The 25,738-nt window shown below is 55.3% G+C and overlaps 1 protein-coding gene across 2 annotated transcripts in view; it reads right to left on the bottom strand.

Moving 5' to 3' along the window:
* Positions 1–25,738, bottom strand: part of ZNF423 (zinc finger protein 423) — a 299,433-nt gene that overhangs the window by 4,837 nt on the left and 268,858 nt on the right. The window contains exons 6-7 of one of the 2 annotated variants that reach the window (XM_074314928.2): positions 23,362–23,493; positions 21,730–21,845 (exon numbers count right to left, since the gene is read on the bottom strand). The exons of the other annotated variant lie outside the window; for it this stretch is intronic. Coding sequence (XP_074171029.1) covers positions 21,730–21,845; positions 23,362–23,493 — 248 coding nt within the window. The remainder of the gene's footprint in view (positions 1–21,729; positions 21,846–23,361; positions 23,494–25,738) is intronic. 2 annotated transcript variants of the gene reach the window in all.

Below are 25,738 nucleotides of genomic sequence, written 5' to 3'. Positions count from 1 at the left end.
GGGGGCGTGCCAGGGTCACCTCCCCAAAGCACCAACACACACTTGAATGGGTCAGTCAGAGGCCCAGGTGGGGTCCCTGTCTGGTTTCACCAGCCCCAGAAGGCATCCCTGGCTGCACCCACTCAGTGCCCCCCACAGGCATGCCCACGCGTGTGCTCACGCATGCACACCCATGCATGCCCCTCCCAAGTCTGCAACGGGGATTTCTTCTGCAGGTCTCAGCTCTGTTTTCTGTCTCTTGGTCTGGAAACTGCTGGGTCTCCCACTGCCACCCTCCCACCACAGTGCTGAGTAGGAGACGAGAGGTACTTAGATGCACAGGCTGCCTGGTGGCCTGGCAAAGCTGTCAGTGAAGCAGCAAGAGACCGCCGTGCATGCCCAAGGTGCACGGCTGTGGGCTGTAAGCATGCGCTGGCTGGTGTGGTCATGCGCTGGCAGCCGACTCCTCGCACCGCAGCTCGCTCTGGGCTGTCATAATTAGCTGTCCCCCCTGTGCTCCAGCTACTCTGACAAGAAAGGCCTGCAAAGCCCTAACCTCTCGCCCGGCCCTCAGCAAGTGCCCCATTCGTGTTCACCGCTGTCCTGGGTGACAAGCCAGTGGTTAGCCTTAGTGGGCTGAGTCCTAAGTTTGAGTCCTGACTCTGTCACTTACTAGCCATGTGGCCTTGAGCACGTTCCCTGACCTCTGGGGCTCGGGTGGGGCAGGGGGTAATAACAGAGCCCGCTTGCTAAGAGGACCTGAGGGTTCAGGAAATAAGGTGCATGTTCTTCTCCGGGCCTGGCAGAGTGCGTATGCCATGGGTCTCCGTGAGTGGTGCCTGTGACAGCTTCCTGACCAGCCAGGGAGCTCTGGGAGGCGGGACTGTTGGTTCCCTGCTTGTGCCCCCCTGGCATCAAACATGCGTTGGGGCTTGCAGTGGGGGCCTCATGGAGGCGTGAGGGGGTCTCTCCCAGCTCGTCCTCCAGGGCTGGAAGCCCTCGGCCGTGCTCCTGCGATGGTGGAGACTTGCATGGTCTTCCCAGAGCAGCAGGCATCTGATAGAGGCCTGGCCACTCCCCTGGCCCCTGGCTACAGCCTCACTACCCACAGTGCACTGCTTTCCCCTCCCCCAGGGAACAGAGTGGGACACTAGTGAGAAGGGGAGGCGACTCACGCAGACTCCATGCGGGAGGGAGGTGTGCACTCACCCATTCATTCACTCACTCATTCCTCCCAGTAGTTCACTGAGTCCCAGTATGTCAGCGCCCCCTAAGGGGGACTGTGCACACAGGGGGGAGGCTCCAGACACCCCACCCCCACCCCAAGGAGCTCCCAGTTCCATGGTGAGAGGGAGACTCTGGACTCACAGACCCTCACCCTCAAGACACATCTTGGCCCTCACACCCCTGTGGCAGGTAAGGGTGCAGGGAGTTAGCCCCACACCCAGTACGTCCCACCCACCCTGCCCACCCCACCTGCAGATCCCACCAGCTTCATCTTGACCGCTTATCACCGCCTTGTGGTTCTAGGTTGGGAACGAGACCATGGTTGGTCCCGTCTCCCCCCGCTGCCCACCACTAGGCCAGTCCCTGGATGGCTTCAGCCACATCGGCTCTCCCGAAGCTGCCTTTACAAAGAGGAGGGACCAAGGCCAAGAACCTGCGTTAACCACAGAAAGAGTCAGTTTCCAGGGAAAAGGCAGATCCTTCGGGCTGACACTGCAGCCATGTTCAAGCTAAGCGGGATTCTGTTATTTGTTCACTGGACAAACACGGAGCCGGGTCCTGTGCTGTGGGCAGAAGACGGAGAACAAGGCACAGCCTGGCCTTTTCACAAGCTCATGGCCAAAGGAGGGGGTGAGATTTCACAACAAAGGACTATGGTGATTGGGAGATGCTTAGGGAAGAAGCTGGCCTTCTGCTGCCCTTTGAGTGTGTTTGGGTTGAGATTTGCACTGGTGTGTGTGTGTGTGTGTGTGTGTGTGTACACGTGCATGCACACACATGCACTCAGAGATAGCTTTGCAAGAAGAATGAGCTGCCCAGATGATGGCATGGAGGCACCAGTGTCAAAAATTATTACAGCTAACACCTGCCATGGTTCCCTGTGTACCACACCCTGTTCTTAACCCTTCACTTATATTCACTCATTAAAGACTCATGACAAACCTGGGAGTTAAATACTATTATTATCCCTATTTTACAGACAGGAAAACTGAGGCACAGAGAGCTGAGGTCCTGCAGCTGGTAATGGCAGTGCCAGATGTGCACCCAGGCAGTCTGCATGCACAGCCCTCTCTTAACTGCAGCACTATCCTGCCTGTGAAACCTGAAAAGTGCAGCATATGTCGGGGGAACAATGAATAATTCAGCTTGGCAGAGCACAGGGGATGTGCCATGGAGACAAGCCTGGAAAGGAAGGTGGGGGCCGTACTGATGCGGCTCCATGATGTGAGACGAGGCAGCGTGCCCTTAAATCTGGGCCATGGGGAGCCATCGAAGGTATCTGAGCTGTGGAGTTAATACAAGAGGCAAAGAAGAGGGAGAAGCTCACACCTCCAGCCACAAAGACGTATCAGGAGGGCCTTCACGCTCTCCATCTCCTGCTCCCCTGCCGGGACTCCTCCAAGCCTGCCCCCAACACACACTATCTATCGTTCCCTTTGGGGAGGGTGCAGACGCAGGCAGCCTGCACGCCTCTCCGCTGTGTGTCACCTGGGCAGCCCCTCTCTGCTAGTGAGCACTTATTTTTAGAAGCGTTTGACAATCGTCCAAGGGTCTAAGACGAACAGATGGCCTGTCTTAAAGGCTCGTATGTTCGCTAGTTTGCACTTCTGACGAACGGTAAACGCACTCAAGAGCACACCATAAACAGTGCTGAACGAATACTCAGAACACAGTTTAGCTAACGCACGTCATTAAAATTAGGAGTGAGTGATGGCCCAGGTTCCCTCTCAATGCCTGCCCGGTGACGCAGCTGCTCCCGGGGGCCCAGGCTATGGTGTGGATGCACCCCGCTCCCCCCGGGCCCCGACCCAGCCAGCCCACATCTACCCCGTTCACACAGATGGCAGGGAAAGGCTTGTCACGTGGAAGTGCCACCTCGCCTTGGCATCAGGGTCCCGGGTGAAGCTGGTGACCACTGGCCTGGGACAAAACCCTGGAATGTGCTCCGCAGCAAAGGCAGCTCCTCTGTGCATGGGGGTGTGTGTGAGGCTTTCCCGGCCCACTTGCCAGACACCCAGACAGGCTGTCGTCTGCCACAGCAGCGGAAGTGAGGCTCGTGCCCGCTCAGCCGTGGAGTCTGTCTCTCTGTCACTCGTGTGAGCAGCAATTCATCCAGAGCTCCTGGCCTGGATGGAGGTTTCACCTTCCAGGGAGCCATGGGGTTGGCTTTGGAGAGGTCTGCTTCTTTTGTTTTTGGGGTGGGGGTCTGCTGCTTTCACGCAGAACCCAGAGCAGGCCCTAAAAGTCACCTGAGGGCACGTAAGGAGGAGCTGTATGACCCAGGCCGCTTTTGTCAGGGGTTTCCCCAAAGGGGCGGGCGGTGGGGGTTCTCTCACTGTCCTCACTGCTCTGAGGGGAGGCGAGTACCCCTGTCTAAACCGCCTCTCACCAGCACTCTGCAGCACCCAGAACACAAAAGACCACAGCAGGTGGCCTGGACAACAAACAGTTCCATCTATCTTCCTCTGAGTGAAAATGGGGGAGAAAATGTGAAAACAAAAAAAGTCCAATAAACCCCCAAAGGGGCAGGTTCTACGTACTTCTGTGGTTTGGCAATAAAACCCGCCAGAGGATAGATTATTAGGAGGGAACCGAAGGCTTCTATTAGGGACCCAGCCCGTAAACAGGCTCCATTCGGAGTCACCCAGCGAAACAAGGGAACTAATAACACCGGTCCTGAGGGGCAGACCAGGGGACTGCACGTCACAATGGAAAGGGACACAGTCTGTGAGCACAGGCAAGAGACTGGACTTGACACAGCGGGCACATGGGAGTTTTATGGCTATTGTAACAAGCACAGGAAGATGACATCTTTCCAAAGCCGCTTATAGATTGGCCCTTCTTCAGCGAGAGGCTACACCTGAACCCCGTGTCCTAAGTTAATTTGTCTGCTGCCACTGTTGCTGTTTTGCCAAAGGGAGGTAGGGTCTCTGGTGGCTGTGCCCCTTGGGGACGGGGTACCTAGCAGACTCAGGACCAAAGACCAAGAAGCGAGGGTTCCGGCAATGGTGTGCCAGGGAATGAGTTCCCTTCTTGGACCTTGGCCCCCTTCTGTGTGTGTGGGGGGGGCGGGGGGGCTGCCCTGGCCTGTCAAGCTCCTGGGCCCCTGGGAAGCGTACTCTGACCACACCAGCCAGCGCATGCTTACAGCCAGGCCCTCAGGAGATAGCTCATCTCAAGTACGAATTCAGGCATGGCCCCTGCCCTTAAAGAGCCTGAGCCAGACCCCTAAAAGGTATCATTCCAACCTGACGCAGGCGGGCAGGACTGCAAGCACGCACGCCACCACGGAGCCTGAGGGGACACCAGTGAGAAGTAAAAGTGGCATTTGGCAGATGGGTTCCCAAGACCAAGAGGGGGTCTCCCTTCCCACCTCTAAACACATCTGTGGTTCCTAGTATGGGTCAAAGCAGACTGTGCGCATGGAGCCCTGGGGAAGACTGCAGCGTTCTGTCAGGGGGGCGCCAAACTCCCAGTAACTGGCTGCCCTCAGCTGTGAAGCCTGTTTCCCGGGGGTGCCTGTGGTAGCTAGCAAAGCAGAGGAACCCACCTTCCCTAGAGTCACCCAGGAGCGCCAGTGTCCGTGTCAGGAGGCAGACCAGCACAAGTGAGTCATATCGACCCCTTCACGAATCTCGATAATTACCCCTTGCACCTTCCCAGCCATCACGCACTATATCTCATGGGAGAGAAGGAAAGAGCCAGGCACTGTGGGGAGACTGCCCTTGGGGTGCTTATGAATGCAGCATGGTACGGCAGGATGCCTTCTGCTTCCCACACCTATATCTACCCCGAAACACACACAAAGACACCCCACAGTCCCACGCACACGCACGCACAGACATTGAACTAATGTGCTGCAAAGTTGTTCAGGGGTTGGTTATTTTGGGTGTTTCATCTCCCCGCACTCACACCACTGTCCACACTCACACCACTGCTAGGACCCCTCCAAAAGCCCCCACCTGGTGATGACCCAGGTTCCCGCTGGGGTCCCCTCTTCCTGGCAGTGGGAAGCTGAGAAAACAAAGTGCCCATGACAGGCACAGCCCAGGTTCTCTTCCAGGGGCAGGAAGGTGGGAGATCGCTGCTCAGCCCCCGGTTGGGTTCCAACCACACCCGGAAGAAATCCAGAGCCCTGTCCATGGTGCTGACAGCCCTATGAAACCTGGCGCCTGCTGGCCCGGAAGCCTCAAGCACCTTCCTCCAGTTCCCCAAATAGGCCTAGCTCTTTCTTAGCTCGGCCTTCGAGGCAGTCATTCCCCATGCCAGAGCCTCCCCACCCCCACCCCCACCCCCACCGATTTCGGTCCCCTTGGAAGGCCTTCCTGCCCCTGCGGTAAGTGGCCACCTGTAACGGTGCAGCCCTGAACCTGCACAGGTGTCCTTCCAGCACTTTCCTCAACCTTCAGTGACCTGGTTGAATTGCAGCCCCTGGCTCTCAACTCCCTGATGGTCTCTAGTGTCAGCGCAGAGTCTGCACTTGCTAAAACGCAACAAGTGTCCTGAACTGACAGCCGGCAAGCTGTAGCTTCCACCGACAGCATCAGGGGGAGAAGAACTAGGGACCCCCCACTCTGCCCTGGGGCAGTTCGGCTTTTTTCTGGAAAGTGGAGGGATCCATTGAAGACATGATGCTAAGTGCACCGAGCCAGTAACAGAAGGACAAAAACTGCAAGCTTCCACCTCTGTGAGGTCCCCAGAGGAGCCAAATTCATAGAGACTGGAAATAGAAGAGTAGGTGCCCGTGGCTGGGGAGGGGGACCGGGGACTTAGTGTTTATTGGGGATAGAGTTTCAGAATGACAAGATGAAAGGAGTCCTGTGCATGGTGGTGACAGCTGCATATCAGTGTGAACGGTCTCAGTGCCACTGGGCTGCTCACCGAAAAAAGGCTCACATAGCAAATTTGATAATACGTATTTTTACTTCATTTTATATTTTATTTTATTTGTTTATATTTATACATTATCGTTTATATTTATTTTATTATATGTATGTGTATTGTGTGTATCGTCACACAATTTTCTTTGTAAAAACTGGGTGGGATCCCACAAGGCAGGTGGGTAGGTGGGAGGGAGACAGGGTGCATTCTACCCAAAGAGCTCGGGCTCTCAGGAGGTCCAGGGCTGCTGCCCTTGTGTCTCCGGTTCCAGGGTTAGAAGTTGGAAGTAGCAAAGGCTGCAGCGGGATGAAGCCTGTCGGGAGGTCTCCTGGATGGGAGCGAGCTGCAGCATCCAGGGGACACGTCACCTGCTGAGCAGGAGCTGGCCTTGGATGCAAGGCGTCCTCCACCTCCGTGCTCTATGGGCCTTCCTCCGTGGTACCCACGCCTAGGACACTGCCAGCGGCACAGCTCAGGGCCAGGCCCTGCTGACAGAAGTGCCCGTGTTCCCGCGGCCCCTGCGGCTGGGGAGGTGGGCTGGTGGGCAGGAAGCACACCTACAGACATTAAATATTCTGCCATGCTCGAAAAACAATCGTGGGACGGAATTTTTCCCTTTAAATTTTCTGAAGTCTTTCCAGGCCTTTCCAGCTTTAAATACTGATTCATTAAAATTTGATGAGAAAACTCAGCTCTACATACAGTCATCATATTTCACAAGCCAAAAACCAGGACAACTCGCCAATAGCTGGGACAGAACACTGGGAATCAGGGCTGCCCTGGAAAATCGAGGCCACATGGTCGGTCACTAATGACACCGAACACGTATGTCCAGGTCCCTAAACTAACCCAGGGCTTTTAGGTTTTGGAAATGGTATTTTAAGACTTTGATCATATCCATTTCTACCTCCCTCCAAATTTTTCCTGCAAGGAAAACTTTCCTGCATCCTTAAAATTTCTAGAAAATTAACATCTGCAGGTGGAGAGCTGTCTGGTAGGTATTCTGAGGATGGTCCCCCTCAGAAAACATGGCCCCAAAATGGCTTTCCGAGCCCACATGGCCCAGGGCCCCTCCTGATAGCCCCCCAGCTGCAGGGCCAGAAGTTCTGAAAATGGACCTAATTTGCTGTGATGAATTACATGCATGCACCAGCGATCAAAACTGCAGCTGAGAACGATTATATTTAATGATCGCGACGGTTCTTGTGAAAACACTAGGGCGTACACCCTTGCTGGTCCGGAGAGCAAGTTCAGCCTGGCACAAAGCAAAGGGCGAAGGTGATCCCTGCCATCCAGCATGCCAGGGCCCCCAGGCTGCCCCCTGCTCAGACCTGCTCGCACTGATGGCTGAAGAACACTGTGGCCCAGCCTGCAAAGAATTGTCGGCCCCTCGCGTCTACAGCCAGCTTCCAACCGAACTATGGGCACAGCACCACTATCTACATACCTGCCCCACCAGGACCAGGTGGGTCTGTCGTACGCCTTCCCTCCCACTACCAGGCAGAACTTGATTGTTTCCATGGGGCAAAGGAAGGATCCTCTGTATCTCCAGTCTGTCCCATCCCACTTGGCTCACTGTGTGTGTGTGTGTGTGTGTGTGTGTGTGTGTGCATGCGTGCGCAGTCTTTGGGTGGGGGGGTAGGTAGCAGGTCAGAGCATATGAGGAAGTCTCATGAAAGCAGTTAGTTAGCACTTGGTTCTAATGGATGTGTAGCTGGGTGGATGGAGACATGGATGGTTGGATGGAGACATGGATGGATGGATGGATGGATGGATGGATGGATGGATGGATGGAGACATGGATGGATGGATGGAGACACAGATGGATGGATGGATGGATGGATGGATGGATGGATGGATGGATGGATGGAGACACAGATGGATGGATGGATGGATGGATGGATGGATGGATGGATGGATGGATGGATGGATGGATGGAGACATGGATGGATGGATGGATGGATGGATGGATGGATGGATGGATGGAGACATGGATGGATGGATGGATGGATGGATGGATGGATGGATGGAGACATGGATGGATGGATGGAGACACAGATGGATGGATGGATGGATGGATGGATGGATGGATGGATGGATGGATGGATGGAGACACAGATGGATGGATGGATGGATGGATGGATGGATGGATGGATGGATGGATGGAGACATGGATGGATGGATGGATGGATGGATGGATGGATGGATGGAGACATGGATGGATGGATGGATGGATGGATGGATGGATGGATGGAGACATGGATGGATGGATGGATGGATGGATGGATGGATGGATGGAGACATGGATGGATGGATGGATGGATGGATGGATGGATGGAGACATGGATGGATGGATGGATGGATGGATGGATGGATGGATGGATGGAGACATGGATGGATGGAGACATGGATGGATGGATGGATGGATGGAGACATGGATGGATGGATGGATGGATGGATGGAAAGATAGATTGAAAGATGGATAGAAATATGGATGGATGGATGGATGGAGACATGGATGGATGGATGGTGGATGGGGGGTGAATGTGCAGATGAGTGGCTGGAGGCACGTGGATGACTGGTGGCAGAAAGAGGAGGACATGAATAAACATCTGGGTAGGAGGGTGGATGGGTTGGTGGAAAGATAATGGGCTTTGGCGTTCAAATCCTGCCTTAGCCACTTGCTCTATGTGCGAACATAGACAAGTCAGTTCCCTTCTCTAAGTACCATCTACTCACTTGAAAAGTGAGACAAATAATACCTACCTCATAGCCTTGTTATGAGCTTTGATCAGAAAACAGATGTAAAAGTTTTTACAGCATGTAAAATGGTAGACAGACGTTGAATACTGTTGTAATACTAACCACAAGGCTTTGCTATCATGGTCAATGCAAAAGCATTGACATTTTTGATGTGGCAGCTACAGAAGGAAGAATGGCGGAGACTCAGGTGGTGCCACAGGGCAGGGACACAGCCGCGGGACCGTGCATCCAGGTCTGGCTTCAGCTGGGGATAGGTCACTGAGCTGGGGAGCAGGGGCCCCTTGTCTTCCCTGCTCAAACCCCCAACCCAAGTGGATGGAACATATGCCCCACTTCTCCCTGCAAGTTTCCTACTTCAATGCTTGGTTCCCAGCCCCAGGTCTCAGGTCTGCAAAATAGTGAGAGTAAAGAGCACTTCTAGTTGTTCAACAACTTCCAGATGGTGAGGCACCAACGAGACAATATCTGCACACGGTGAACTGTTGCTATGGGGGGGGGGGGTCTCAATCTCAGAGCCCAGGTGGGGAATGAACCAGGTGAGGCAGACCAGGTGAGGGTTGTGTTGAACTGGGGAGCACGACCACACATCTGAAGGGGGCAGCTGATTATCCCCACGCGGGACTGTGGTCCAGGGGCTGCCAGGTCTGATTTGTACAAAATCAGAAACTCTAGCTGTTCAGTGTGGTAGGAAAGAAGATGAAATCCAGGGCTGGTGCCCTTGGCCCAGCACTGACCAGCTCTGGCCTCGAGGGTTAGCCACCTGCTCTGTGCCTCAGTTTCCCTACCTCAGTAATAGAGGCATTGAGAGGACTGCAAGTTTTAAAGTATAAAAGTGCTGAGAACAATGTCTGGTACTTAGTAAGCACTATATAAATGCTAGCCAATATAATTACAGGAAGTCTCCATTTTGAAACACAGGCACCATTTCGTTTCCTAAATCCCCCAGGCCATGGGCTATATGTTTCCACCCTCCACTCTGTAAAAATGTTCGATGTTACTATCATACTGACTTGTCCCTGTGTGTGCCCCCCGCCCTCTATGTGAGGGGACCCTGGGTGGGACCCTCCTCCATCATTCTGAAGGATGGGGCTGACTGTCCCCTTTTCCCTCTGGGAACCCCCATCCACCCAGCCAGGTTCAGCGTCTTTCTTCCTTCTCCCCACTCCACCATCCTTCCTACCAATGCCATAGTTTACCTAAGACCCCAAAGAGTATACAGTGCTCCGGTATTTGATGTATCACAACGAGCAAAAAAATATGACACACTAAACTATAACACGCAAGTGAGGTATTCTAATTTAAGAGCTGTTAGAACGAGAAAACTTGTGCCTCTTAAAATATGTCAGTGAAATACAGTAACAGCCTGCATATATTGAGCTCCTACTGTGTGCCAAACCTGGGCTGCTGCTCTTCATACATTATCTTCACGTCTCCCAATTGTCCCCATTTTATTGATGACGAAACTGAGGCTGAGAAAGGCAAAGTAGCTTGCTATGTGATACAGCTGTTAAGAGGGGGTATTGGGATTTGAGCCCAAATGGCCAGGTCCTAAGGTTACCTCCTCCCCTCTTGTTGTCCCCTGCTGGTCCCCACTGCCTCCTGGTGCAACTGAAAGGAGACACCAAGCTGAACCCTTGCCCTACCCTTGCCCACATCCCAGCACACAGTGAATCTCACTGAGGCCCTGGACGAGCCCCAGCCAGTCATGTTTGATTTTATCTAAACTCCAGAAGCAGAACGAGTGGGACCACGTTTGTTATTGACACAGCAAAATTAATTCCTGCCACTGCTCCCCCGCCCACCATGCCCAGCCCCCATCCCGGCCTCTCCTATGAGTGCTGACGTGTGGCTGCTCACTGGCACTCCTGAAATGCCAACTTGCATTTCTCATCATTAATTTCTTTCTAAATGTCATTAGTAATTGTTCCTGCTCGACCAAAGAACGCAATCCAGGCTTCCGCTGAGAGCACCCGCTTCTCGCCTCTCGGCTGGTGGGGGTGAGCACCCCAGCCATGCCAGACCCGCATCCCAGCAGGAGGCAGCCAACACCGCTCCCAATAAGTCAGGAAGACAGACGGTCCCAACAAGGGACAAAGCAAGCTGCGTTTTTAACACGAATGGGGCTCAAAAACAGAGAAAGGCCTGCCATGGATTGGGGGCAGTGGTTCAACACCCAGGCTCTGAAGCCCGGGTGTCTGGGTTCAGATCCCAACTCGGCCACTGCCTGGCTGTGCCTCAGTCTCTCCATCTGCAACATGGGGAGAAAAATAGCACTGGCCTCACAGGACCGTCCTGTGGATAATACAAGATAATCAGAGCAAAGGCCTGCCCACATCCCTGGGGGTTGTTGCTGTTACTATTATTCCCACCAGGGTGGGCTGGGCCCTGCCACTTCTTAGCCATATGACATGATATTGAGTCTCCCATCTGTGAAAGTGGCACAGCAGCAATTCTACCCCCAATGCTGCCGCTGCCCCTCTGTTAGGTCTTCTGGGGCCAGGCATAAGCCTGACGTGCCATCCCCACCATAATCCTCCAGGAGAGAACGCTGCTCCATTGTCCAGCTGAGGATGGGTGTCTCAGGCCCAAGTCACAGTGACAGCAAGAAGCAACTCTGAGGTTCACCCTCTGACCCCCAAATCCGGGGGACTTTCCTTTACATCAACTGCCTCTTCTCTAAGTCTAGAGGTGGGGGCGGGGAACAGGGCTATGTATGGTGCCAATCCCCGGGAGCTTGAACCAACATAGCACGTACAGTTACTAGTATAATCGTTGTTTCTAAGAAACTGAAGGCATTTGGTCCCCGCTGGGACAGCGCCGGTGAGGGGAGGGTGTGGGCACAGGGCACACACAATGATGGCCAGCTTGAGGCTCCTGGCAGCTCCCCCATGCCCGTCTGTCAGCATGGCATGGTGCCTTCTAAAGCTGGTTGGACCCCCGCCCTAGGGCATGAATGACAGGCTCCGATGGGCAGACGGGCAGCCCGAGGCTGATTCCAAGTACCATCTCTGCCTGGAGCTGGGCCTTGGGGGCAGGCTCCCCGCCCAAGTCCCCACCTGGGCCTCTACACGCTTTGTGGCTCAGGCAGGCAGAGCGGCGGGGCTCACGAGGGCGTTGAACACAGCCAGCCACAGGCCCCGCCCCCTGCCCATCCCTCCCCTGCTTCCCTCTGCGGTGACCCCAGCGGCCACCGCTCACCCAGGCTGCCCACAGCACGACAGCCACATGCCCCAGGCCTCCAGGTGACCCTCTGCAACTTCTACCTGCCTGGACGGTGAGACCTGCCCTGGGCACCTGTGGTTTGAGCGTCATGTGCAAGCCTATTGCCTCAGCCTCGGGACTAAGAACACGAACACGAGTGTCAGGCTGTCTGGTTCACAGCCCTGCAACTCTAGCAGCTGTGGGGCCCGGGGAGCCTCAGTTTACTCTTCTGTGACACGGACCTCATAGGATGCTACATTCCTGGGATCATGTGAGGTCTCAAAAGCTGGTGTGTGTGAAGAGGTGGCGCCAGGCTCGCAGGAAGCACTCGAGAAACGCTGTCTCGTTTTTGCCACGTTGGGGCGAGTGGCTCAGGCCTGTGCCCCGGGCTTCGGAAGGACAAGGAGCAGAGCCAGAGACCACCCCTCAGCCTTGCCCGGAAGCAGATCCCTCGCCACCCCACATGGCCCCTCAGGAGGCCCAGCCACCCCGCGCGGTGGCAGCAGTTGAGACGACAGTGACGTGGACACACCTACTGTGAGCAGGAAAGGCCTCGTCCCCTCAGAGGAAATGAACCAAGAGTCACCGTGGCTGGTACCCGGTGACACAGTGAGGAAGGGGCAAAGCCCAGGCCCCCCATGCCTCCTGTGATGTCACGTGGGGGCCCCGCTGTGAGGTTCTGTTGTATCCAACAGTTATAGTTAGCATATGATAGGACGAGACGCTCCCAGACTATACAATGTTACAGTGTGTGTTACCACATTATTCCTCAAACACAATAAAAGTTCTTTCTGGTTGTTCACATCAGTCTACTGTTCCCCTCCCACAACACACAAGGGACTTATGCCTGTGTGTGCCCCCAGCACCCCCACACATCTGGCACAGAGTAGGTGCTCAGTAAACACCTGTGTGCCCCACTGAGCATGTCCCTGCTCGATGGATTGAATGAATGAGTTAGTGAAGATGTGACCCCAGACCACGGTCACAAGGATGGTGACGACAGCGGCTGACGCTCACCGAGCCTGCTGCTAACGGCTTTTCAAGCAGCAGTGCCTTCAGTCCCCCCAGCATCCACAAGGAGGGGACTGTCATTAGCCCCCGTCTACTGAGGCCAGAATGGGTTGGTGATTTGCTGAAGGTCAGAGAGCTGCTGGGTAGTGGGGCGGAGATGCGAAGCCAGGCTGTCTGGCCCCTAGTGTGGACACGGCAGTGCTATACCCTTTAATGGAATTCGAGCTGCGCTGGCCTCTGGTTTCCTGCCATAGTAGGGAAGGCAGACACACAAAGTGACCATACTTTGTGCCGCAATTACCCGCAGGAAAGCGTATATTCTAAGTGCTACACACACGTGTCCTCTCCATCTTCACAACAACCCAAGGTAGTAGGTCTTACCCCATTTGACAGAGGAGGAAACTGAGGCCAGAGAAGCACAAATGTCGGCAATAGGAAATAATGGGGGGAGCGGCAACCTGGAAAGGACTGCAATGCAGACAGCAGGTCCTCACTGGTGCTGTCCCTGGGCGCCCCCCTCTCGCTCCCCCAGGCCAAGCCCAGCTGGGCCCTGCCCTCCTGGCAGCAGTAGGTGGCACGGACTGGCTGCCTGGAAAGCAGGAAGGAGGAAGACGCTGCTGCTCACAGAAAGCTCAGCCAAAGAGTCAAATGCTAAGTATGTGCCTAGAGCACTTTTAACTTTTAATTATTATTAGTTATAATTATCTGGCTGGATCTGACAGGAGCAGCACAAACTGCCGCCTTGGTTACCCATCTTATAAGGACCAGGAATTTGGGCTCCTACACTCTGCCGGTGGCGGCCCTCCTGCTTTTCCCCGTCTCCTTTGTTTTCCTACTTTCTAGGAAATATTTTTTAAAAACGGTAAAACATATGTGATGGATGGATGGATGGGTGGATGGATGGATGGGTGGACGGACGGACGGATGAATGGCAGACAGGCAGAGGGAGTCTTCACCCTCCAAAACCTCATTAGAGTGGAAACTCAGATGTGGACATAAGAGTTATTACAATCTGTACTGGCAAAGGGATCAGGGTTTAAACCCAGGGCCGGAGAAGCCAAAGGGGAGAGAATCAGCGAGGGGTTCTCAGAGAAGGGACCACCTGAGCTGGGCCCTGAAGCCTGAGAAAGGAAGGTGTTCAAGCAGAACAAGCACGAAACACCCGTCTGAGTAGGCGAGACGAGAACAGCCCGGAAGGAAGCAAGAAGACCCCACCAACTGTCTGTAGCACTACTACCCTTTTCTCTGTTCCTCGGACACCCCAAATTTGTCCATGTCTCTGAGCCTTTGCACTGGCTGTTCCCTTTCCCGGAGGAACCCTTAGCCCTTCCCCTACCACTGGCTTGTTTTTAGCCTTCAGGATTCAGTTGAAATGGCAGCCTTCCCTGAACACCCAATCTGATTTCTCATTCCTAATATTCCCTCACCCTTTCCCCGAACACACACACACACACACACACACACACACACACACGTGAACACTCATGCCACTCTCCATCACAACACAGTGTTTTATTGTCTTACAGTCCCACACACTGAAATGACCTAGTTCATGTATTTACTGACTTACTGCGTGTCAGCTCCGTGAGAGCCCGTGTGTTGTCTGCCTGCTCACAGCTGTATCCCCGGCCTGTAGTAGATACTCAATAAACGCTTGTTAAATGAAAATGGAATGCGGGGAGGGCTCAGACCAAATGTTCTCAGAGCGGGGAAGGCAGCACCCCAGTGGAGCTCAGAGCTCGCCCCAGCTCAAACACACCTTCCCCGGCAGGGCCCAGCGGAAGGGCTCTGGGCTGCTTGTTAGAATGCCCAGCTCTGCTTTTAATCAATTGTAATCATTTAGCGGGAAGCGGCATGATTAAGCACACACAAGCAAACAGCGTGAGCTAATCCTTTAAATGCACTCGCTCAACGCTGGGCTGGCCGCTTTGCCACCACGGGTCACTTTGCTGGCAAGGGCCACTAAGGAAGCGTTTCCTGCAGCCCCTCGCTTTGTCACTGAGGGAGGCTAGATTCCTCGGCACCGGGCAGCCCACCACTCCCTCCTCCCCGGCCCATCACGGAGGTCTGCAGGTGCCAGAGATACCAGACGCCAGAAGAGCCATTTCTCTGGCTGCAGCGTCCCAGGGACAGTGCCCAACAAGTCCCAGGTTGTTCTAAAGGGTCTGGGGTGGGGGATGTGGGGGAAGTCTGCAGCACCAGGAAGCTGGAGGTCTTGTGAGGCCCCATCTCCACGACTGGACCCAATCCTTCCTCTCCTGGCCTGAGCTGAACTCACCGCCTTGCTGGTTGCAAGGTTTGCAGGCTCCAGCTTGGCAAACGCGGCTCACAGGCCTGGAAGAACAAGCCCCAGGGCGCTCCCACCTGGGCCCGCCTGCCGGCAGGTTCTTCCATATCCCATGGCCCTGCTTGGCCCAACTACTAAAATAGTTTCTGGGTCCCCTGACATGAGGCTTTTTATAGTTCAGCACTGCAGGCCTCATTTAAATCTATTAGCTCATATAAATGAAAATTCATGTAAACTTCGGAGGGTTTCTGTTTGCCTTGGTGGCCCAGACAATCTGGCTTTGCACGTGGCTCTGCCATTTCCCAGTGACCCTGGGCCAATCACTTAGCCTCTGGGAGTCTCAGTTTCCATATCTGTACGTGGGGATGAGAGTGCCGACCTCATGGGTTGTGTTGAGAAAACCCACACGCGACGCTTCCAGCGGGGCCTGGCCCACCAGGGCGGGCGGCTGTTCTATTTCTTGTCCAGTTTCAGGGGCTCCTATCCACCGGGCCAGAGGCCAGCCCTGTACAGCACACTCCCTCAGGCACTTCCTTGGTGATGGTGGGGGCACAGTGAGGCCCCCAGAAAGGGAAAAAGCAGGCGCCATCATGCCCAGGGTCTGCAGGCGGAGATGTCTGCAGGGACTCAGGGACAGCTGGGCTGCACGGGCAGAGCCTGCTCCTCCGCTCAGGTCAGCTCAGCCCTGGCGAGGGGCCCACAGGCCCCAGGCCTTCATCTGCCAAGGCCTGAGGCTGGCAACGCAAGGCAACTGACCTTGTCGGGTGTGTGATTTACAGAGATGTCTCACACCCCCGACCACATCTGCACACTGCCCTCCACGGAGCCAGGCACAGCCAAGGAAAGCAGGGCCCAGAGAAGGGTGGGGCCAAAGCATGTGTAGGAAGGGAGTAGAAATGTGAAGCCCTGGCCTCTGCCCTGTCCGCCTTGCCCCCGCACTCTGACGCACAACCCTACCTGTGCCCAGTGTGGGTCTCCTGTGCCTGTGGCCTTAAGACTTGGCTGGGCCCCACAGAGCAAAGTTTGTTCAAACTCAGGCCAGAAATCATGAAAAATCACAGCAAAGCCCTAGTGGACAGGACCCTAAAATGTCATCTGACCCTCACATGGCTAATGCTAATAATATGCTAATAATGATGGTAGACGCTAATGATAACAGTAGATAGCATCTACCAAGCTCTTTGTATGTGGCGGCCACTGTGCCAAGGGGCTTACACACACAACTGTGAGGCAGGGGTGATGAACACCCCATTTCACAGATAAGGAAACTGAGGCCCACGGCCGGTAAATGATGGAGCTCATCATTTACCTGGGCTCCACCAGCCAGCCCCCTTCACACCACTGATAGCTCAACAACACTCCCTGCTCTTGGCATTCAAAAGCCACCCACGCCCCACAGTTTAAATGCCCATCTCGCTGGCACTGCCTCCAGAGGGTGAGGCCTGAGCCGTGATGGTCAGACACCAACACCCACGACCTGAGTGTCTGCCCAGCGCCAGAAGTCTTGGGGCCCCTGGAAGCAGCTTGAGAACCCCCTCCTCCCAAAGGAGCCTGCAAAGCCTGAAGACAACTGTCCCCCACACTTCCGTCATAATCCACCCAGGTCTTCTCCTGGTTAAATAGCTGCTGAAAGCTTCTCGGAGTCAGACTGGGTCCCCTGAGCCTGGCACTCTGCCTGAGCTCTGGTGTGTGTGTGTGTGTGTGTGTGTGTGTGTATGTGTGTGTGTGTAGACGAAGCTTCTTGAGTCTCCCCTATTGCTTGCCCCCACGTCCAGCCTCTGGCAACTATTGCTGTTTTGCATTCCAGTATTTTTGCCTTTCTCCAGACATCACACACACAGGACCCATAGTTGGAGCCTTCTGAGTCTGGCTTCTCTCACTTGGCAGTTTCCATTCGTCCATGTGGCTGCAGGTATCCACGCTTGCTTTTTATTCCTGACTAGCCATCCATTCTACGCAGGCACCGTATCTTTCCATCCGTTCACCAGCTAAGGGACAATTAGGGGCCATTGTAAATAAAGCTGGTGTCATCATTCCTGTAGAGGTGGTGGTGTGAACATGTTTTCGGTCCTCTGGGGTAAACAAGGCAGGAGGACGATGGCTAGGTTGTATGTTAACTGTATATATAACTTTATAAGACCCTCACAAATGGCCGTACCACTTTGCAATTCCACCAGCATGTAGGATCTCTCCCCGGCTCTAGCCAACACCGGCTGGTGTCAGTTTTTGTTTTTGTTTTAGTCATTCTAATAGGTGGACGGTGGCGTAATGTCGTGGTTTTCATCTGTACTTCCCTCACGGCGTCTGGCTTCCTCACATCTTTGGTGAAGGACTGAAATGTATTGCTCAGTTTTCAGTTGATTCCACCTCCCTCCCCCATTCTTGAGTTTTGAGTTTTATTTTATATGTTCTGGATGCAAATCCTTTATCAAATATGTGACCTGCAAATATTTTCTCCCAGTCTGTGACTTTTCATTCACTTAACAGTGTCTTTCCAAGACCAAACCTCTTAAATTTTGATGCAGGGTGTATATCAGATAATACCTCTTCTCTACTGAGTTTCCCATCACAATGGTGATGAAAACCAACCGCCTTCACTGTCCTGCAAATCTTGCTACGACCTGGGCTCCACCTGCCAGCCCCCTTCACACCAGGCCCCCGTCCCCCACTCGCTTCAGCTGCACTGTGCCTTTGTGATCCCAGCAACCCCCCTCGTTGGCACTGGCCACGGGATCGGCATGGCTCTCTTCCACACTCTCTCCTTCTCATCATCCACGCCTCAGCTCAAACGCCACCTCCTCAGAGAAGTCCTCCCTGACTGCTTACCAAGGAGTATCCCACCTCGCCCCACTTCGTGCTCTGGCCCATGACCCAGTTTTATTTTCTTTGTGTCACTGACCGCTGTCATTGGACAGTGTCTGTCAGTCCCTCTAGAACGCAGGCCCAATGGATGTTTCTTTGTCTCACTCACCCTTGTCCTGTTAGTTTCTAGAACTTGTGCTGGCGCACAGTAGGCCCACCATACACATGCTTTGAACGGATGAATGGCACAGCTTCGTTCCTTCTCTTGCTGCTCATCTCTGTTATGAATATGCCCCGGTTTGTCCAAAGTCCTTCAAATTAAATTCCGTCGTTGGGCAGAGCTAGGCGAATTTAGAATCCAACAGGACTCGCACCTCCCCGACCCTGGCAACTGCGCCCTGTTAATGCGTCCTACGTAAGAGAACGTTCCCTGTGGAGGCAGACACGTCACTGACGCAGACCAAAGCTCCCAGGGTCTGGTCCCACCTCTATCACCTGTATCCACAGCAGCAATTCCGAGCCGCGTACCTTCTCCAGAGGCCTCAGCTCAGAGTCACCTGCCCCTACAAATATTAGCTGCCCTGAGTCTCCCCCACAGGACCTCACATGACATGCGGCCATGAGAGCCAGTCAGGGCCCAGTGAGGACCAGGCCCTGTCTCCTGCTGCACCGCCTAAACCCCCACACATCACCCCCAGCTTCAGCATAAAGACAACAAAGACTTCAATGCCTGAAAAACCCTCCTCTCAAAAACCCAGAGAACTGCTATTGAGCTGCTTAAGGAAAGCCACTATTTGCATAGATTTGGCACTGCGACAACACTTCCGCATTTCAACGGTCTATAATTAAAATCATTAATTGCAGAAAACAGTGACTCGTTAAGGCTATAATTTGGCGAGATTCTTGGCATTTGAGGATCTGCCCTAAAGGTTGAGGGGTGACCCAGGAAACCACCGGCTCTCAGGAACCATGCTGGTGTCGGGACGTCTGCACCCCGGTGGGTGTGGCTGATGAGATCGGCTGCAGCTCCTACACCTCCACCTGATGAGGGACCCCTGGCACAGTGTTGACGACGACCTCGGAAAAGGCAGCACTGGGGACCGCCTCTGGGACAGACCACAGAGCCGACAAGAAGAGCAGCCCTCCCCTCTGGCATCTGGGACAATGTGGGGACGGGAGGGCTGAGCGAACCCCAAGTTTAAGTAAATCATTGTTCATATGCGCCACTGGGTGTAAAGGAGGCCTGTCGTCCTGGGCTATAAAAAGCTTCCGTAGTCTGGGGACCTGGGGCCTATTTTGATAGCTGGGCCAGGCAGGTAAGGCAGGTGGGAGGTAGGTAAGGCGGCACGCAGCTAGCGCACCAGCAGGGAGGCTTCTTGGACGGACGATCAAGTGCTGGCACTAAGCTCCTCTGGTCACATGACGGCGAGGGCAGTGAGCTGTCCCCTCAGGCCTCTGCACAGAAGCACGTGCCCAGTTTGGGGTTAATGTGGACAGGGGTGGACCCCAGGTGGGTCACTGCTTTGCTGGTGGCCATTTGTAAGTAGAACCGCCTCTCTGGGCCTGGGTCTGTATAATCAGGTCCATAACTGTCCCACACATGATGAGATGAAGGCTATGCCACTGGTACAAAGACTTACAGGGACGCAGAGGGGCAGCCTGAAGGCTGACAGCAAACTGGCTTTCCAGCAAACCACCCAGGTGCCCTGGGCTGGTCAGAGGCCAGCCCGTGCGAACGACCCTGACCGTCACAGGGTGAGTCCCCCGGGCCCTGCATGGGCCTGTCCTCATTTCTTCCAAGCAACGGCTGCCACCAGCTGTGCAGACAGGATGGGCTGCAGTGCAGTGAGGAGGGGGTCTGTCCTACAACAGGCCACAGCTGTGCCCCTTCAACTCCACACGAGGGGCACCACTGCTGTCCCACCCCCCGCCCAGCAGCTTTATGACTCGGCCCCTGGTTGCAGTGGCCTGAGTGTTGTCCCTGAGGGCGGGTGGCCTTCTGAGTACAGGGTCAGCCCTACCATGGGTGGGTGGGCAGGGAGCGTTTCCAGGTGGGTAGACACACCCCGGGCACCAATGGCGGGTGCCAGTCCTTGGGAGCGCCGACAAAACCTAGCCCCTCTCCTGCTGGGCACGGGATCCCATCCTCAGCCCCTGTGAAACTGGGCATGGCCACGTGACTCGCTCAGGCCACGGCAACGGGAGACGCGGAGACGGGCGCCATATCCAGGGGAAGCTTTGGGAGCAGGTGTGCGATGCACCACGTGTACCACCTCCCTCTTCTCCTCGCCTCGGCGACCAGGCCGTGTGAAAGGACGTGGGCTGCCATGGCCCATGTCACTGAGTGAGTGTCATCAACAGACGCCTCCCCGCCATCTGCCGGGACTCGGAATGTGAGCAACACAGAAAACTGTGGTCGGAAGACATAGCTTTAGAGGACATTGGTTACAGCAGCAAAACCTTACCTGCATCACAACTGAAAATGGCGTTAGTCCCAGTATGCGGTGTGTCTGTGTCCGTGTGGCATTTCCGTGGATGCCCGTGTGCTCCTTCTCTGTGGGGTGTGGTGTTAGGCTGTGTGAGTGGCATTCTTCCGTGTGTGTGTGTGTGTGTGTGTGTGTGTGTGTGTGTGCGCAGTGTTCCCTTTGAAAGTGATACTTCTGTGTGTGTTTTACATGTAGGAACTGCGTCTGTGCAACTTTCCCTCATGTGTGTGATGTTACTGTCCACAGACAGTGCACATGTGATTTTTCTGTGTGTGTGCGTGGTATCGCTGGGTGGGCATGTTACCTCTTCTGTGTTACAAGAATTTCTTGCAAAAACCAGTGGGTAGGAAGGTGGTTTTACGTGGACACGGACCATGGTCCTCAGAATCCAGTCGTAGGTGGGAAGGGGCCCCATGGGACGCTGAGGGGAGTGGGTACAGGTGCTAAGGGAAGCCCCCCACAGTTGCTTCCCTTCTCTAGGACGTCCTCAGCTACTGCAGGCCCTGTATGGGGATCTGAGAAGCTGCCAAGGCCATTCTGCCCCCTCAGAGGGCCACATCAGCCTCAGGACCCGGGGCGGGCGTCTCTTCCTCTGAGGGGGCCCACCCCGGCATCCTGTGCCTTCACGTTTCTGGCTTTCCTGGGCACAGCTGGAGGCTCCAAGACCCCAGCCCCAGTTCTTGGCTACACACAGCCCCAGGACTCAGCTGTGGAAGCCACCTGGGCCACCAGCCACAGACTCAAAACTCAGTGAATATCAGCGGGTACCAGGTGGGGAGACTGAACCCCCAAGAAGAAAAGGGACTGGCCACAGAAACCCCACAGACATAGGCCTTCTGACGCCTGCCCCGGGCCCTGCTGCTACAGTCAGAGCTCTCCTGAAAGTGCTGGGCCGGCAGAGGCTGGGAGACCACACTGCACGCCAGCCAGGAGGGCGGCCACTGGCCCCAGACCCACGAGTCAAGCCCAGCCGCCTGGTGCGTCTCGGTTGGGAGTGTAAGACCCCACCATCCTGGCTTAAGCCCAGCACCTCAGTGCCAGTGGGGACCCCGAAGGGCGCGAGGAGGTGTGTGCAGCGGACGCGGCACTGACCTGCAGCTCGGTCTGGAAGAAGAACTTCTGTGGGCACTGCGAGCAGTCGTAGATCTTATCCTCCTGCCCGTGCACGGCGAAGATGTGCTGCTGCAGCTTGTTGGCCTGGACAAAGACTGGACACGGACATGGCCGTCAGGGCAGGGCCAGGACACCAGCCCAGCCGCCTCCGGACAGCGGCCCCACGCCACTCACAAGCAGGGATCACCCCGCGTGGACACAACCGGCTCGACAATGGGCTACTGGGATCATTGCTGGCTTCTACCAGAGGCATCTCGGGCCACTGAGGGTGAGCTGCCACCTACAGGCTGTGCAACGCTGGGCAAGTCACTTAACTTCTCTGGGCTTTGTGTCCTCATCCAAAAAATGGGATTGTTGAAATCTGGAGCTACTGTGTGGCTGGGAGGATCACATGGGTCACTCCTTGCAAAATGTCATTGTCATCGTCATCAACATTTGCCAGATACCTTCCATGTGTGGGCTTCCTCCATAAGGCAGGCAGTGTTATCCCCATTTTATAGAAGAAAAAACAGAGGCACTGGGAATATTAAATGACTTGTCCTGGGTCCCTGCTGGCAGGTGGCGGTGCCGAGATTGGAATTAAACAAGCTTAGCGCCATGTCTGGTATAGAAGGTGCTCAATGAACACGAATTATTATGTGTTTTGCTGAGCTTGTCAGCGTCCTCGGATCCCCACACAGGGGCCCCGTACCCTGGACCAGCAGACTCAGTGTCTGGGGCCCTTGGTGCCAGCCCCCACCCAGCCCACAAGTGTGATGGTAACAGATGGGTGGGAGCTCCTGAGATAGAGGCGGACGACGACTCTGGGGACCCCCGAGGGGTGTGAGCGTGAGGACTTTCCCCACAGCACAGCCCCTTCTTCAGGCCCGCACGGAGCAGGTCGCGGCCCCGGCTTCCTGGTGGCAGGAGCCCAGGCCCTGGGCGCACACAGGAGGCGGCCCTGAAGCAGCTGTGTGTCTGGGAGGTGAGCACTTCAGAGATCCCCTCTCGCCAGGCGCCCTCCCCGGGGTGGGCTCCTGCCATGGCAGACAGCAGATGTTGGGGGAGGCAGGGGAAGGCCAGGCTCCCTGCGCACACCGGCTGCCATCTGGGCAGCAGGAGGGGGTTGGGCAGAGCCCCTGAGACTTGCCTCGGGCTGGGACAGCCGCTTGCCTGGGCCAGCAGCCAGTCTAGGGGCTGGGGGCTAGGCCGGCAGGCTGCCCGACTCCTGCAGCCTGAGGCACGGATGGAGCGTGGTCTGGGACAGGAGGGGGCAGGGGAGCCAGAAGGTGTGTAAAGGGACAGCCGCAGCAGCGCTGGACAGACCTCACAGCTCAGGGAGTTGAACCCAGAGCCATGCAGGGACCACCAAAACGGAGGGCAAGGCTGGGCTAGCAGCTCAGGACAGGGGTGAGGGGAGGGTTAGGAGAGGGGCCATTCCACCTGCCTCAGAGGGGAGGCCAGATGGCATGGGGACCGCAGGTCAGGGCTCATGGAGGCAGACTGGGCAGTGGGGTGGGGATCCCTTGGGGCCTCCCCATGAACCCTGGGTCCACGTCAGGCCAGGAGCACATGCTGAGGTCCAGCGATTCAAGGGCTCTCTCCCCACGTGCTCCCGGCCGGGCCCCTTACCTGTGAAGCACACGGGGCATTTGAAGGTGCCGCCCATGCCCTCGAAGCTGTGCTCAATGAGGTGACAGAGGAGCTTGGCTGGGGAGTCGAACATCTGGTTGCACAGTTTACACTCGTGGTTGATGCCTTCCTCTGCAAGGAAACCGCGGCCAGTCAGCGACCCGCACGTCTCGTCCTCCGGCACTGCCCACGGCCCCTCCCCAATCTGCAGAACCAGGGCTGGTGCGGGGGCCGCGGACGCTGAGCACCCCCCAGCCCCCTCTAGCCCCAGATGGTCCAGCCCCCCGAGGCTTACAGACCCCGGGGGCTGGCCCCACATATCTGGCTCTTGAAAGCATCATTTGCTGTGATCTCTCCTGCTGGTCCAGCGACAAGCTGTGCAGACCACGTTCAACAGCTTGAACCCAAGACTGTGTCACATGGAAAGGGCCCCAGGATGGGGTCTGCACAGAGGAGGGAACCCAACCAGGATGTTTCAAAAGCCAGTAGAATATTTACAGAGTGTGTACTATGTGCCAGGCACTTAGAGCTTGGGGTTCTGTGGGGGAACTAAACAGATAATGCGCTTGCCCCCATTCTAGCGGTGAGGGAGACAGATAATAAATAAAGATGATCAGCACAGAACACCGCGTCTGGAGGCGACCTGAGAACACGGGGAGATCTCCAGGTAAGAGGCACAGCAAAGGCCGCGAGGTGAGCGCATGCTGGGCCGGCCTGAAGGCAGCCAGGGCACAGTGTGCCTGACGCTCATGGGGCCGGGGACAGGCTGGGGGTGAGGTCAGAAGGGAGGACACAGGAATGCACATTGCAAAGGGCCTCGGCCACTGGAGGACTCTGGGATTTTACTCTGAGAGGAATGGGCAGCCTGTGGAAGATACCGCAAAAACAGTAAAACACTCTTGTGTACACTTTGAAGCAGATGGCCTCCCAAGTGGCTCACAGACAATGGGCAGACACCCTGTCCTGCTTCCAGATCAGACCACAGCTCCATCCTCCCACCTGGGAGGTGCTGTGACCCCAAACTTTCACTCAAAAGCTCCCAGGGAGGAGAACGTGTTCAGAGTGCCAGCGTCACCCCCGGGTCGAGAGCGAGGGCTGGCAACCCGCCCAGACCCAGGGCAGAGTTCAAATCCTGGCTTCTCCGTACTCCATACCAAGTGGCCTGGGCGTCAGTTCATGCTGGTACAGGAGCGCCACCCGAGTCCCTGCCTCACGGGGCTGTGAGAGGGTGCAAGCGGCTGGCGCCTGTGACCAGGGTGGCCCTGGTCCTGTGAGTAGTGTGACCCCATGCCCACGGTCAGCAGAGGGTGGTGGGCAATCACACCCGCCTAAGAGTCACACCATCCGGGGCCGGAACCCGGTTCTGCCACTGACTGCGTCATCCTGGGCAAGGTAGGCAGCCTCTCGGTGCCTCAGCGTCCTCCTTCCTACAATACTCATTATCAGCCTTCCTTAGCACTCCACACCTGTCAGAACGGCCCAAATCCAGACCGCTGACCACTCCGCGTGCTGGTGAGGACGTGGAGCGACAGGAATCTCATCCATCACTGGTGGGAGTACAAATGTCGCAGCCACTTCGGAAGACAGTTTGGCAGTTTCTTACAAAACTAACATACTCTCACCCTATGATCCAGCAATCGCCCTCCTCGGTATTTACCCAAATGAGCTGAAAACATAATGTCCACACAGAACCCTGCACACAGATGTTTATGGCAGCTTTACTCATAACCGCCTAAACGGGGAAGCAACCAAGACGTCCTTCAGTGGGTGATGGATAAACTGGTCCGTCCAGACGATGGATTGTTATGCAGCGCTAGAAAGAATCGATCAAACCATGAAAAGACATGGAGGAAACTTACATGCACATTACTAAGTGAAAGAAGCCAATCTGAAAAGGCTGCACACTGTACGATTCCAACTCTATGACATTCCGGAAAAGGCAAAACTATGGAGACAGTAAAAGATCAGTGGTGGCCAGGGGTTCAGGGGGTAGGAGGGATGAATGAGTAGGTCACAGAGGGTTTTAGGGCAGTGAAACTACTCTGTATGACACTATAATGGTGGACACGTGTCACTACACACGTGTCCAAACCCACAGGACGTCCAACACCAAGAGTGAGCCCTAAAGGAAACTATGGACTTTGGGTGACAATGACGTGTCAGTGTAGGTTCATCTTTGCAAACAAATCGATAAATGCACTGCTCTGGTGAGTGACGCAGACACTGGGGTGCAGGTGTGGGCATGGGGGCACATGGGAAATCTCTGTAACCTCCTCTCAGTTGTATAGTAAACTTAAAACTGCTCTAAACAATAGTCTTTTTTTTTTTTAAATCACCCTCCCCAAGAGAAACAATAGCCTTCCTCTCACAGTTGATG

The sequence above is a fragment of the Rhinolophus sinicus genome, chromosome 8 (assembly GCF_057876585.1).
Source record: "Rhinolophus sinicus isolate RSI-liver-muscle chromosome 8, RSI-T2T, whole genome shotgun sequence".
Lineage (NCBI taxonomy): Eukaryota > Metazoa > Chordata > Mammalia > Chiroptera > Rhinolophidae > Rhinolophus > Rhinolophus sinicus.
This window is presented reverse-complemented; position numbering and strand designations above follow the sequence as displayed.